Here is a 14773-nt window from a genome sequence, read left to right as displayed (position 1 = left end):
AAGGGTCGCAACGCGCAGACGCAGAAAGGCCCGGCCCCCGGAACCTGCCCGTCTGCGCGGAGCATACGCGGTGCGGCTCCAGGAAGCTGTGCGGGGGTGAATGCTACCGAGTGTTAGTGACTCTCACGCCCCGAATCAGGGCCACCGGACCCGGCGGACGTGCGGCGAGGGCACCATTAAAGCGATGGTGCAGCGTCTTTCCCATTCTGGCAGCCACTTCCCGGTTTCTTCTCCCGTTTGCACCAGGTCAGGAAGCCTGTGAGTTGATTGGCTGGTAAGTATTGCAGCTTTGTGTCCCTTTCTCCAAAGTTAGGAAGTTAGTCCAAGGAGCTGGAAATTAAACATTCCCGTTTTCTTCAGAATTAGGGGGAGCTTCCCGAGATTTAAGTGACACCAGAGAAGGGAGGTGAATAGCTGGCGAGTCTTCTCTTTTATTTTTAAGTAGTAAAGTTTTATTAGTATTAAGCAAGGTTTTTCTGTATTAGCAAGGTGTATTATCTAATAGATAGAGGATTGGCGAGGCCGCTGCAACCTCTGGAGTGCACATCCTGTGCCATAGAAAATAGGAAGCGTAGAACATTTATGACACAGAGACCATTTAGCCCAGTGTGTTTGTGACAGCTAAAAAGAGGTATCCAGCTTAATCCCACTTTCTGATTATGACCACAGAGAGGTCGTTAACGTGAAATGTACGAGATATGAACCCCCGAGACCAATTTCACAAATTACACAAGATTTCATGTTTTAAGTCTTTGATTATAACAACTAAACTAAAAGAAATGCCCAATTAACTAAATAGCACTCTGTCAATAGTTGACACCCAAGTTGTAATCCAAGGTATTATCTTTGCTTATTCAACACTTGAATATCTCACACCACCATTAGATTCGGAGAAGGTTCCTTTAGATTGGGAAATAGCAAATGTAACTCCTTTACAGTGGCGCAGTTTTTAGCACTGCAGCCTCACAGCTCCAGCGACCCAGGTTCAGTTCTGGGTACCGCCTGTGCGGAGTTTGCAAGTTCTCCCTGTGACCGCGTGGGTTTCCGCCGGGTGCTCCGGTTTCCTCCCACAGCCAAAGACTTGCAGGTTGATAGGTCAATTGGCCATTGTAAATTGCCCCTAGTGCAGGTAGGTGGTAGGCGAATGGTGGGAATGTAGTCAGGAACATGAGATTAATGTAGGATTAGTATAAATGGATGGTTGTTGGTCGGCACAGGCTCGGTGGGCTGAAGGGCCTGTTTCAGTGCTGTATCTATAAATAAAATAAAAATAAATACTCAAAAAGGGAGGGAGACAGAAAACAGGAAACTACGGGCCAGTTAGCTTAACATCTGTCTGAGGGAAAATGTAAGAAGCTATTATTGAAGATGTTATAAGAGGGCATTTAGAAAAATTCAAGGTAATCAGGCAAAGTCAACATGGTTTTGTGAAGGGGAAATCATGTTTAACCAATTTATTGGAGTTCTTTGAGGGAGTTACATGTGCTGTGGATAAAGGGGAACTAGTGTATGTATTGTACTTAGATTTCCAGAAGGCATTTGATAAGGTGCCACATCAAAGGTTATTTCAGAAAATAAAAGCTCATGGTGTAAGGGGTAACATATTAGCATGGATAGAAGATTGGCTAGGTAACAGGAAACAGAGAGTAGGCATAAATGGGCCATTTTTGGGTTGGTAAGATGTAACGAGTGATGTGCCACAGGGATCTGTGCTGGGGCCTCAACTTTTTACAATTGATATAAATGACTTAGATGAAGGGACCGAAGGTATGGTTGGTAAATTTGCTAATGACACAAAGATAGGTAGGAAAGTAACTTGTGAAGAGGACATAAGAAGGCTCCAAAGGGATATAGATAGGTTACGTGAGTGGGCAAAGACGTGGCAAATGGAGTATAATGTGGGAAAGTGGGAAATTGTCCACTTTGGCAGGAAGATTAAAAAAGAAACATATTATCTAAATGGTGAGAGATTGCAGAGCTCTGAGATGCAGAGTGATCTGGGAGTCCTAGTGCATGAATCGCAAAAGGTTAGTATGCGGATACAGCATGTAATTAGGAAAGCTAATAGAATGTTATGGTTTATCGCAAGGGGAATTGAATACAAAAGTAGGGAGGTTATGCTTCTGCTATACAGGGCATTGGTGAGACCACATCTGGAGTACTGTGTACAGTACTGGTCTTTTTTAAGGAAAGATGTAAATGTGTTTGAGGCAGTACAGAGAAGGTTTACTAGACTAATACCTGGTGGGCTGTTTTATGAGGAAAGGTTGGACAGGCTAGGCTTGTATCCGCTGGAATTTAGAAGAGTAAGAAACGACTTGATTGAAACATATAAGATCTTGAGGGGTCTTGACAGGGTGGATGTGGAAAGGATGTTTCCCCTTGTGGGAGAATCTAGAACTAGGGGTCACTGTTTAAATATAAGGGGTCGTCCATTTAAGACAGAGATGAGGAGAAATTGTTTCTCAGAGGGTCGTGAGTCTTTGGAATTCTCTTCCTCAAAAGGCGGTGGAAGCAGAGTCTTTGAATATTTTTAAGGCAGAGATGGATAGATTCTTGATCAGCAAGGACGTGAAAAGTTATCGGAGGTAGGTGGAAATGTGGAGTAATCAGTTCAACCATGAACTTATTGAATGGCGTCGAGGGGTCGAGTGGCCTACTCCTGCTCCCAGTTCGTATGTTACACAATCCTTTCTAATAACAAAAGCTTTTGCGGTTAAAAGTCCCAAATTCCTGTCAATGGTGGGGCTGCTCCGACCTCTGGATTGCACGTCCTGTACTACGAATAAAAAAAAAAAGACGCAGCAGCTCGACCTCCGGATTTCGGAGCATGAACAGCAGCTGGTGTCACTGCGGCGCATGCATGAGGCGATGTTAGCATGTTTATAGATGTGGTCAGCCCACAGCTTTAAGAGTATGCAAGGAGAGAGGGAATGGGTGGCCAACAGACAGTCAAGAAAAAACAGGCAGGTGATGCAGGAGACCTCCTGAGTGCATCTCACTCTGCAACCAGTGTTCAGTTCTGAATACTGAGGAAAGTGATGGTTCAGCTGGGGATTGCAGCCAGAGCTAAATCCATGGCACCACGGTTGACTCAGCTGCATAGTGGGGCACAAAGAAGACCAGAAGAGCAATGGTGATAGGAGATTCGATACTTAGGGCTATAAAGAGGTGTTTTTGCAGCTGCAAACCTGAATCCAGGATGGTGTGTTGGCTCCCTCGGGACAATGTGTAGCAGGGCACATGCACAACCATTCTGGGCCAGGAGGCAGGAGGAGGGAATGTTGTGAATTTCTATCCTGGACTGACAGTGATGGCTTTTGTAAACTCCTTTTACAGGGGCTCAGAAGCGGAGGATTTGCAGATGGGGAATCTCAAACCAAACATCACATCAAGATCTGACAGAGTTACTCGACTCATCAGGCCCTGAATATCATTGGCTTTGAATGTGGAAGGAAAAAGGTTTGTCTGTTCTGTCTGTGAGAAAAGGATTTCAGGTATCAATGTGACTGGAAAAGCACTGAGATACACAAAGTCCGGGTTAGACCACATCTGGAGCACTGTGTTCTGTTCTGGGCACCACACCTTAGGAAGGATATATTGGCCTTGGAAGGAGTGCAGTGTTGATTTACCTGAATAATACCTGGACTCTATGGGTTAAATTATAAGTAGAGATAATACAAATGAATCATAGAGTTATGCAGCACAGAAGGATTTGATTCCAGGCCAACTCTCTGTAGAACAATTATTGTGCCTAATTCAACTCAGTTGGGAAGATTGACCCTTTATCCAATTATGTCAAACTCCCAGGCACCCAACCTCAAGATAGAAGCACATAACAAAAAGAAGTTTCATACAACAGTTTTATTCAGACACCAAAAAGTACAAGTCTCACTCCTTGTACAGAATACTACCCGTCAACACAGAGGTGATCAGTCTCTTGTCACGGTTGATCACTGAGCTTCCAGACCCAGGGTCCTGCCTTCGAGAGTTGTTCCAGGGTTCTCGTTAAGAATACCCTCCAGTGTTAACCCTTATATATTCTTTGAAGACTCCATGACTCACATGATCTTGTTTTGCTCAAATCTTCAAGCATTATCTCATCTTTGGAAAGCATTAGCCGTTTAGCTACCTGGACTGAAGTGCAGACTTGTTTATGATAACCACCGTTCGTTCGCTGTATCTGTTCCTCTTTTATCTATTTTATCCAACATTCCTGTCTAATGGTCGCATATCCCTAACCAAAAGCTTCGACATGTCTGTTAGCTTACTTCAAGTTCTGCGCCTATCTTAGCTGCTTTGGAGCATGCTGGGTATAGAACAATACTTGACCATTTTTTCAAGGCCTACAGTCTCCCCTTTGATCCTGCAGGGCTATGCCCAAGGAATCACACTCTCATGTCTCTTAGGTAGTACACTTGTGCAATTACAGTTTTATAAGCAGGGTAATGTTAAAGAAAGCACAACATAAGCATCTCTATTGCATAGTCAATCACTCGTGCCAACATAATACAGTTGCGATTTTGTTTTAGAGTACATTGATCATTAATTCATTTTAAATATCCACTCATAGGTGAGTCACTTACGCTTGTGTTACGTAATTAATCATTTATCTTTTTATAGAGCAAGTTCGAACACTGATTGCCCTTCAGGTAACTGTCCAACCTGCCTTCATACATCCTCTCACATTCCTTAATCAATTTCTTAAATTGCCAAATTAAGTATGTCACATCTATCACCATGATACCCAAAACCACTATCAGGACATGGGAGATAATTCTAAACCAGGGGTGTATCTGCACATTTGACCCCCAGTTCCATAAGTCCTCCCACCAGGTAGAATCGTCTATCTCGTTAATCTCATCTTGTAGCTTCTTCGACTATTGTTCCAGATTGTAGTACACCACCAATGGCTATTGGCTGCTGCCTCTCTTTACCCAAGCGTGTGGGCAATGGCTGAATAGTATATTTGTATTCCTAGAGGTAATGTATCAAGTCTTCCTTAATACGTTCTGATACATAAACGAAAGACTGAAATGATAACTGTATGTCTACCAACTCCCTACTCTAGTTGATATCTGTGGGTTGAAACAGAATGTACTATTGCTCACTGGACAAGTCCGTTTATGTCCATACTGGTACTCCTTCGCTGTGGTGGTTAAGCAATATCTCCCCTTTCCCATATAGGCCACATGGGTTAGCCCTGACAATGCTTTCCGAGTCTCCATGGTGCAATTTACAGTGGCATTAAATCCACATTTTGACTCTGCTGTTTTATATATAGGATGAGGACATATGACCACCTGGTTTTCCAGACTATACTTAGACAAGGTTGTCCCAATTATCTCCTTTCCAATTTCCAAAACATAGGGCAATATGTCATAGTATTTTATGTAATTTCTTCCCCTTATCACCCCTATATTTTCTGCTTCATATAATTGCATCCCTAACTTATCTCTTGGAATTACAGGTATTCCCAACACTACTCCAATAGTCACAGATCCTGTATTTACACACTCCTGACCTTTCCATACCTTAACCAGTTTTCTGAGTTGGCACCTGGTAATTTTATCATTTGTCTGACTAGTTAAGTCCTCCAACGGGGTGTTATTTATCCAAACTGGCACCTGTCCCGCACCACTTTGCCTCAAATTTTCCCGAGTTTGTTCTAACATCCATGGACCGTATGAACTACAAACACTTTCATTATTTGAAATATCGTGGACCTCCTTTATCTTTTCTATGATATCATTAATAGTATGAACATGACCTTCCAGTACTCTCACCAGTCCTGTCACTGCGTTTGTCAAATCCTGTCCTACTTTAACTCCACCACTCTGTCCCTTTTTGTTCCTTGTTCAAAATATCCTTTACTAGCTGGCTGAGAGTCCTAACCTTCTGGTCCACACTTTCCAAATCTATAGTATTGACAATTGAAGTTCCTGTATTAAAGATCGTAGCTGCATCATACATCTCTTTCCCTGTATTACTCCCTCATCCCCGAATTCTCGTCCCAACACTTGTTGCAGTAATACCTTGTACAACTCTCCAGTCTTCTCAGGGCACCAGTCAGGTAGCTGGATATCTGAGATATTCAATATTACCGGTACCAACTCATGCTGTATGTTATCATATACAATTTTATTAGTTTTTATGATTGCAAGTCCATTTTCTGGTCCTGCTGGTAAGGTAAGTTAAAGGAGATTAGTCGCTCGTAGCTGCTGGGTTGGTAATTCGGATGAGGGGGTAACCCTGGTGGTTGATGCTTCTCGCCCGTCTTATCTCACATCCCCTCGCATCTAATCTAATCTCACATCCCCAACATAGTAGAGCCAATATCCACTATTGTTGTGTGGTTTCACACGTATTGATCGGTTTCTACAATCTTTATCATCGTACTGCAATATGGGGAACTCAGGGCCCCCTGGTGGGTCCCTTTTGGGCGTTCGACACATACCCACTGTTCAATAGTAACATTTACAAGAAAGACCCACTGCCCGTCAACAAAAATTTTGAGTGCTGGTTTAATTGCTGGCTTCATCCCTTGTCCACCCCCCACAATGATTTTGACACAAGAGGTCCCTTTGCTGTCAAAACCTGACACTCATGGGGTTCACCCTGATAGATTAAATTGTCTGCCAAGCCTGTAGCAGTTCTTTTTCAGGAGATCATATAAAGGGGCTGCCTTTAAGGCAAATCCATCCATATTGTTCCTGCAATACCCAACGAGGCCCAAAAATGATCTCCGAGCCTTAACATCTTGCGATGGGGGAGTTCAAGGATTGTCTGCGCTCGCATTTGCTCTATCTCATGTTTTCCCTGTGTTATTGCTATTCCCAAACAGGAAACCTTGTCTTTCAGTACCTGTGCCTTTTTAGGGTTAACTTTCATTCCGACCTTCCAGAGGTTTCTCCAGTAGCTCTCGATGCTCCTCCTTACTCTCCGTTTGGAGTAGTAGGTCATCCACAAATTGGATCAGACATTCTGATCGGGAGAAAGGACTTAACCCCTGTGCCAACCGCTGGTGAAATATTGACGGACTGTTATGAAATCCCTGGGGGAGACACGTCCAGGTGTATTGTTGTCCCTGGACTGTAAACGCCAATTTACATTGGCACCCTTGTGCCAGCGGTATGGACCAGAACCCGTTGCTAATGTCCAACACAGTAAACCACTTAGACTGGTATTTTTTTTGTGTTTTCTAAAACTTTGATTGTCCTCCTAAATGTCAGATAAATTTCCATTTGAGTGCTTTAAATAACCACTCATATCAATTACATTTTGTATATCGATTCCAATTTCTTGTGCCCAGACTTGGCGATACTGCATTTTTTTTTACATTAAACACAAAAGTGCTTGCAACTGTCTCTCCGCCTCAAGCACTTTGTCTCATAGATAACGGATGCTGTGACATCAGAATCCATTGTGACTCTGCCCCAATGGGTTAATTTTACTCTCAGCAATGCAAAAAATTGTGTGGTGGATTAAATGGAAAAACAATAGCTGCAGCAGGGTTAATTTTTTTTTTGTCTCCAAGAGGGTGGAGCAAAACATTCTCAGCTGCGTCATTTTACGTAAACTTTTTTTTTTGATCGAGAAGAACTACACTCCATTTTAATCTGTATTTTTTTTTCAATTCTTTTGGTTTCCTTAAGGTTTGAAAACAACAAAACCGTCAGTAACGTTATCAACTTCAAAGGAAAGCATCTCCATCAGGAAAGACAGCATTTTAGATTGAACTCCCAACTGTTTCCAAATTTTTAGCATCTTTTGCAAGGGTTTTCTAATCCAAAGATTTTTATACAATAAAGATAATTCCAAATTCCTATTCACGGCAATAAACTTTTAAAAATCAAAACTGTCAATGTTATATGAGCGAATCATATGTCCAGAATTCAAGACTCCCTCAAAATTTGACATAATAAACTTGAAAGTTCATTGTGGCCACAAGTTGAGAAAACTGGAAATTTCTTTTAACAGGTCAGTTAGCCTTAATAGTGTAAACTTAATTCAGATTTATTAACTTGTAATACTTATGAACAAACACACAGAACAGAATAGCACGTGCTTTTTTTTTTTAAGAGATAGGTAAATTACGTCATTTTTCTTGTTCTTTCTTCAGGCGCCTTTTCAAATGACTGTAATAAAACCAAAACTAAAAAAGTTATTTAACATTCTTAAAACAAAAGATTTAACACCAGCTTTTCAAACAAATTTTAAACAGACCAAGTCTTTCCCATGTCTCCTTTGTTTATCCTTCTCTCTCTTAAACCAATATCCAATTCCTGACATTTGCTACTTAAAACAGTCAGTAAAATGTGTCTTTAATTTAAACTCCAAAAAGAACAACAGATTTTAAACTGGAACTCCAATTAAAGCAGTGTTTTAAACTTCAAATTGGATTTTTGCCAGACATCTTCAGACCTTCAAGGCTGAAGCTTATCTCTTACAAAATTGTTCACTGCCTTTTCACAGTTGCAAAACCAACTTTTAAAATAAAAATAAAAACTTTAATTTAAAATATAATTCAATTTTATATCCCACTCCTGGGTGCACAATCTTAAATCGAAATGGACACACTCAATGATCACTTTTCACACTCATTCAATTCCAAACAACTTAGAAAATTGTTTCTGTAATGATGAATTCAAAGGACCAAAATCTGTTAAATTCCCTGTCCCGATTGAAATGAGCACACACAGGTTCAGCTAGTTCATAACCAAAACATGACTCGAGGTTCCCACAAAATATACACAGGTAACAAATAGAACAAGTAACAGACTCATGCTTTCATCATTAAGGCCAGACAACAAAGAGTTAACGACTGTCAGTTCTACAGAACACGTGCTGCACATTCCAAGGACATTCATTTCATTCGTGGAAGCTTCCAACGTTCACCCATTCGAATCAAAAGACACAGTAACTTGTTTTTACTCACTTGAAATTTCACTAAAACATAGTCTTTTTATGTCACTCTGCCATAAACTTAGTCATGGAGCCCTCTGGCCCCCAACTTATTAATGGGCCATAGATAAGACCAGGGTGGGGGCCGAAGGCTCGATTGGGAGTTCGGGGAATGGTCATCCCAAGGCCACAGCTGGAGTACTGTGTGCAATTCTGGTCGCCACATTATAGGAAGGATGTGATTGCATTGGAGGGGGTGCAGAGGCGATTCACCAGGATGTTGCCTGGGATGGAACATTTAAGCTATGAAGAGAGGTTGGATAGGCTTGGGTTGTTTTCGCTGGAGCAGAGAAGACTGAGGGGTGACCTGATCGAGGTGTACAAGATTATGAGGGGCATGGACAGGGTGGATAGGGAGCAGCTGTTCCCCTTTGTTGAAGGGTCAGTTACGAGGGGTGACAAGTTTAAGGTGAGGGGCGGGAGGTTTAAGGGGGATTTGAGGGAGAACTTTTTTTACCCAGAGGGTGGTGACGGTCTGGAATGCCCTGCCTGGGAGGGTGGTAGATGCAGGTTGCCTCACATCCTTTGAAAAGTACCTGGATGAGCACTTGGCACGTCACAACATTCAAGGCTATGGGCCAAGTGCTGGCAAATGGGATTAGGTAGACAGGTCAGGTGTTTTAATGCATCGGTGCAGACTCGATGGGCCGAAGGGCCTCTTCTGCACTGTATTATTCTGTGAATATTCTCTCTCTCTGTCTCTCTCTCTCTGTCTCCCTCTCTGTCTCCCTCTCTGTCTCCCTCTCTGTCTCCCTCTGTGTCTTTCCTCCCATAGAGAGCAGAGTCTTGTGTAGGCTCACACGGTGTCAGGTTCCCTTCCCTGAAGGATATTAGTGAACCAGTTGGGGTTGTACGTCAATCCACCTTTCATCGTCACCTTTTCCTTTTTCTGTTTTAAATCAATTTCACAGGGTTTTAGAAGGGGAGGAATTGCAGCCGAGAGATGCAAAGCAAACGTCAGATCAGGATCTGAAGGAGTCGCCCAATTTATCACAACCTAAATATCACTGGATTTTGAACATGGAAGGAAAAAGCACCGATCACAGTGGGGAGAAACCGTTCATGTGTTCTGTATGTGGACGAGGTTTCAGCCGATCATCTGGCCTGTCGAAACACAAGTGTAGTCACATTGGGAAGAAACTATGTAAATATGGGGACTGTGGAAAGGAATTGAATTATCCAGTTGAGCTGGAAACTGATCCACGCAGTCGCACCTTGGAGAGGCCGTTCACCTGCTCCGAGTGTGGGAAGGGATTCACTCGGTCATCCGACCTGCTGAAACACCAGCGAGTTCACACTGACAAGAGACCTTTTACATGTCCTTTCTGTGGGAATTGCTATAAATGTTCTGCTGAACTGATGTCCCATCAACGTGTTCACACTGATGAGAGACCGTTCAGGTGTTCTCACTGCGGGACTGGGTTCAAACGATCATCTGATCTCACTGTACACCAGCGCATTCACACTGGGGAGAGGCCGTTCATCTGCTCCGAGTGTGGGAAGGGATACACTAGTTCATCCCAACTGCTGAAACACCAGCGACTTCACACTGGGGAGAGGCTGTTCACCTGTTCAGAGTGTGGGAAGGGATTCACCAGTTCATCCCAACTGCTGAAACACCAGCGAGTGCACACTGGGGAGAGACCATTCACCTGCTCCGAGTGTGGGAAGGGATTCACTCAGTCATCCAACCTGCTGGAACACCAGCAAGTTCATACAAGGGAGAGGCCGTTCACCTGCTCAGAGTGTGGGAAGGGATTCAATCGGTTATTCAAACTGCTGACACACCAGCGAGTTCACACTGGGGAGAGGCCATTCACCTGCTCCGTGTGTGGGAAGGGATTCACTCAGGCATTCAATCTGTTGAAACACCAGCGAGTTCACACTGGGGAGAGGCCATTCACTTGCTCAGAGTGTGGGAAAGGATTCACTACTTCATCCGACCTGCTTGTACACCAGCGAGTTCACACTGGGGAGAGGCCGTTCACCTGCTCAGAGTGCGGGAAGGGATTCCCTACTTCATCCAACCTGCTGAAACACCAGCGAGTTCACACTGGGGAGAGGCCGTTCACCTGCTCAGAGTGTGGGAAGGGATTCACTACTTCATCTGAACTGCTGATACACCAGCGAGTTCACACGGGGGAGAGGCCGTTCACCTGCTCTAAGTGTGGGAAGGGATTCACTCAGTCATCCGACCTTCTGAAACACCAGCGAGTTCACACTGGGGAGAGGCCATTCCCCTGCTCAGAGTGTGGGCAGAGATTCACTCAGTCATCCCACCTGCTGATGCACCAGCAAGTTCACACTGGGGAGAGGCCGTTCACCTGCTCAGAGTGTGGGAAGAGATTCACTCGGTTATCCAACCTGCTGAGACACCAGCGAGTTCACAAGTAACTGGGATGAGAAATTTCCACCACATAACGGATGTCCGACGTTGCAGTTTCAGAAATCCACCACTGGCTTCTCCCATTCCGACCTTGACCAAAAGACCAGCTTTAAAAAAAAAAATTAGAAAGGCCGTCCAACCACAAAGCTGCCCAGAGATCTTTTTTACTTGTTTTTAAGTTGTCTTAATGTATTTTAGTCTTCCACCTTGGTGAAAATGAACTACAACCAGGAAAGCAAGTGGGTGGAATAAAAACAAGAAATGCTGGAAATACTCAGCAGGTCTGGCAGCATCTGTGGAGGGAGAAGCAGAGTTAACGTTTCAGGTCAGTGACCTTTCATCAGAACTGTTGAAGGGTCGCTGACCTGAAACGTTAACTCTGCTTCTCTCTCCACAGATGCTGCCAGACCTGCTGAGTATTTCCAGCATTTCTTCGTGTTATTTCAGATTTCCAGCATCTGTAGTATTTTGCTTTTATTTAAGCAAGTAGGTGGAACTGCATACTCCTTCACAACTTCAGTGTGTCAGTCTTCTGCAAATGGCCAAAAAGGAGGTGTGTGTAAACACAGACCAATTCCCAATGTTTGTTTTTGCCTTCATGGGATATCTTAGCAGAGACCACCTGAGAACTGACACAGCTCATTTGACATGGCTTAAAATTCATGGTGCAGGATCAGTAGCTGGCAAGTGGCTGGTCTGCAGCAAAAACATTGGTCTGTCAATAGGAATTTGAAACTTGCTTGTGTGGTTTGGTATTGCTGAAGATTATCTGGAAAAGGCTGTCCTGCACCACAATTCCTGTGCATTGGCTACAGTGCAACTATCCTTTGAGCTCTCTGCAGTCACTATAAATGGTCACTGGGCTTCTGAGGCTGAATGCACAATACTCTGTACATGTATGAATATGTATATACAGAGTGCTGCCTTTCTCCAAGCCAACAGAATAGTTATGATTTTCAGCTCACCTTGCTGTTAAATGCAGCTGCCACTGCACCAATTGATGCAGTAGAACAGGAGCCAGAAGTGTTCATCACTGTTGGGATATACAGCTGTCCATTGGACCTGCTGCATTGTCACAGGGCCATTACCAGACTTTTGAGCCTGATTTGGGGATGATGCAACAGAACCTCAAACTTGTTACTGTAGAGGTCGTCATCGTCGGCTGTCCCTCGATTCGAGGATGACATCTACTCAAGGTCACGAGTTTCTGCCATGGGTCTTCAGGTCACTGAACAGGCTGATTCTCGACCTGCAGATCTTTGGGCACATGGGGCAGGATGTCCCACCAGGTAGTGGGACCCAGAGTGCAGGATGTACTTCCTAGAGGTACAACACTAGTCTCATTACTTTTGCACTGTCATTGGCAAGATCTGGTACAATTATTACATTGCATAATATTTGGACCCTTTGTGAGGAAAAACATTTTTAATTAGTTTTCATTAAGATTATGATGAGATCTGCACTGCAAACAACATTATTTTAGTTTAGAATTTTTCATAATGTGAGTATTTTAAATTATAAAATCTGCCATGAGTCATGATATTTATAAACAAACAATTCTATCCACACAGACACCACATTTGCTAAAGTTAATAAGGTTATTTTCCACTCGGAGGTAAATAATTGTCGAAAAGAAAATTGGATCGGGAGTATCACATGCTCCTAACAGAATGTATCTGATATTCCTGTCCATTTAAGTTAATGGACAGCAAATTGGACAGGCTGTATAACTGGTATACAATCCTCCCTACCTGGATTTGCTTTCTGCTTCGTTCAGGTGTTCAAGTTTCTGGATTGTCAATGTCTCTGAAATGGTTACTTTTTATTAATTTATATACCTACTGATTTGTGCACATCACTTACCAAGGTACCAGAATGTGTCATCTGGTATGTTTATATATATTGCTTTCCATTAAAGTTGACACATCTTCACAGAACACCTTTTACATGAACAAGCTATAAATAGGCAGAAGCAGGACATTGAGAACATGAAGCTCTGTAAAACCAATTATCAGCTGTCAGGTAAGTCTCATGAAATTGTATTCTGAGTACAGTGCAATTTTATTCATTACATATGTAAAATTGTACAAAATTACCATTACTCAACCAGTTTGTCATAGAGAGATACAGCACCAAAACAAGCCCTTTGGCCCAACAAGTCCATGCTCGCCATCAACCACCCATTTGTACTAATCCTACATTAATCCCATTTTTCCCTCTCACATCCCCACCTTCCCTCAATTCTCCGACCACCTACCGACACGAGGGACAATTTTTACAATGGCCAATTTACTTATCAACCTGCAAGTCTTTGGCATGTGGGAGGAAACCCACGCGATCACAGGGAGAACTTGCAAACTCCGCACAGGCAGTACCCAAAACGGAACCTAGGTCGCTGGAGCTGTGAGGCTGCATTGTTAACCACTGTGCCACTCAATAACTTTGCTTCATTACGAGTGCTATAATTACATGTTTTCTTGTCAAGCAAAAATAATCAGACTTTTTTCGTCTTCGGCCACTAATTTTCAGACCTTTTGGTCTTTGGCCACTCTCACCCCTGTATTTGTTACTTGTTTTTGTGAAATACTCTCCCTATTAGTGCTCAACTGCTGGATAACTCTGATCACATTTCTCTGTGTTTATACATGTCTATAAAGTGTCTGTGTGCCCAGATTTAACTAAGTTGTGATTTATAACCAATAAATGATGTTTCGGGCATGACTTGTAGTCTGGTATCTTGGTGATTTGTCAAGAAAGATTTAATTCACTTACTCAGCAGCTTGAGAGGAACCAGACTGAGGTTTAATGAACGTTAGAAATAGGAGCTGGAGGAGGCCATTTGGCTCAAGGAACAGTACAGCACAGGAACAGGCCATTCGGCCCTCCAAGCCTGCGCCGATCTTGATGCCTGCCTAAACTAACACCTTCTGCACTTCCGAGGCCCATATCCCTCTATTCCCTTCCTATTCATGTATTTGTCAAGATGTCTCTTAAACGTCGCTATTGTATCTGCTTCCACCACCTCCCCTGGCAGCAAGTTCCAGGCACTCACCACCCTCTGTAAAAAAACTTGCCTCGCACATCCCCTCTAAACTTTGCCCCTCGCACCTTAAACCTATGTCCCCTAGTAACTGACTCTTCCACCCTGGGAAAAAGCTTCTGACTATCCACTCTGTCCATGCCGCTCATAACTTTGTAAACCTCTATCATGTCGCCCCTCCACCTCCGTCGTTCCAGTGAAAACAATCCGAGTTTTTCCAACCTCTCCTCATAGCTAATGCCCTCCAGACCAGGCAACATCCTGGTAAACCTCCTCTGTACCCTCTCCAAAACCTCCACGTCCTTCTGGTAGTGTGGCGACCAGAATTGCACGCAATATTCAAAGTGTGGCCTAACTAAAGTTCTGTACAGCTGCAACATGAC

The 14773-nt window shown here is 43.3% G+C and overlaps 1 protein-coding gene across 2 annotated transcripts; it reads left to right on the top strand.

The window, feature by feature from the left end:
• Positions 1-51: 51 nt before the first annotated feature.
• Positions 52-11650, top strand: LOC137349135 (zinc finger protein 271-like). Of its 2 annotated transcripts, none has more exons than XR_010969253.1 (3): positions 52-274; positions 3340-3462; positions 7656-7858. XR_010969253.1 is itself a non-coding variant. In XM_068014514.1 (3 exons), exon 3 carries the CDS (start codon positions 9985-9987, stop codon positions 11356-11358), a length of 1374 nt encoding a protein of 457 aa, XP_067870615.1. In that variant the 5' UTR covers positions 52-274; positions 3340-3462; positions 9876-9984; the 3' UTR covers positions 11359-11650. The 2 variants fall into 2 exon arrangements, 1 of the variants encoding a protein (XP_067870615.1); XM_068014514.1 differs by lacking the exon at positions 7656-7858 and adding an exon at positions 9876-11650.
• Positions 11651-14773: the final 3123 nt, after the last annotated feature.

The sequence above is a fragment of the Heterodontus francisci genome, chromosome 34 (assembly GCF_036365525.1).
Source record: "Heterodontus francisci isolate sHetFra1 chromosome 34, sHetFra1.hap1, whole genome shotgun sequence".
In the NCBI taxonomy this organism is placed as follows: Eukaryota; Metazoa; Chordata; class Chondrichthyes; order Heterodontiformes; family Heterodontidae; genus Heterodontus; species Heterodontus francisci.
The sequence above is the reverse complement of the archived record's forward strand: the minus strand, read 5'-3'. Positions and strand labels throughout refer to the sequence as shown.

Coding starts and splice junctions, on each gene's coding strand:
- LOC137349135 (XM_068014514.1), top strand. CDS start 9,985: ATGGAAGGAAAAAGCACCGATCACAGTGGGGAGAAACCGTTCATGTGT.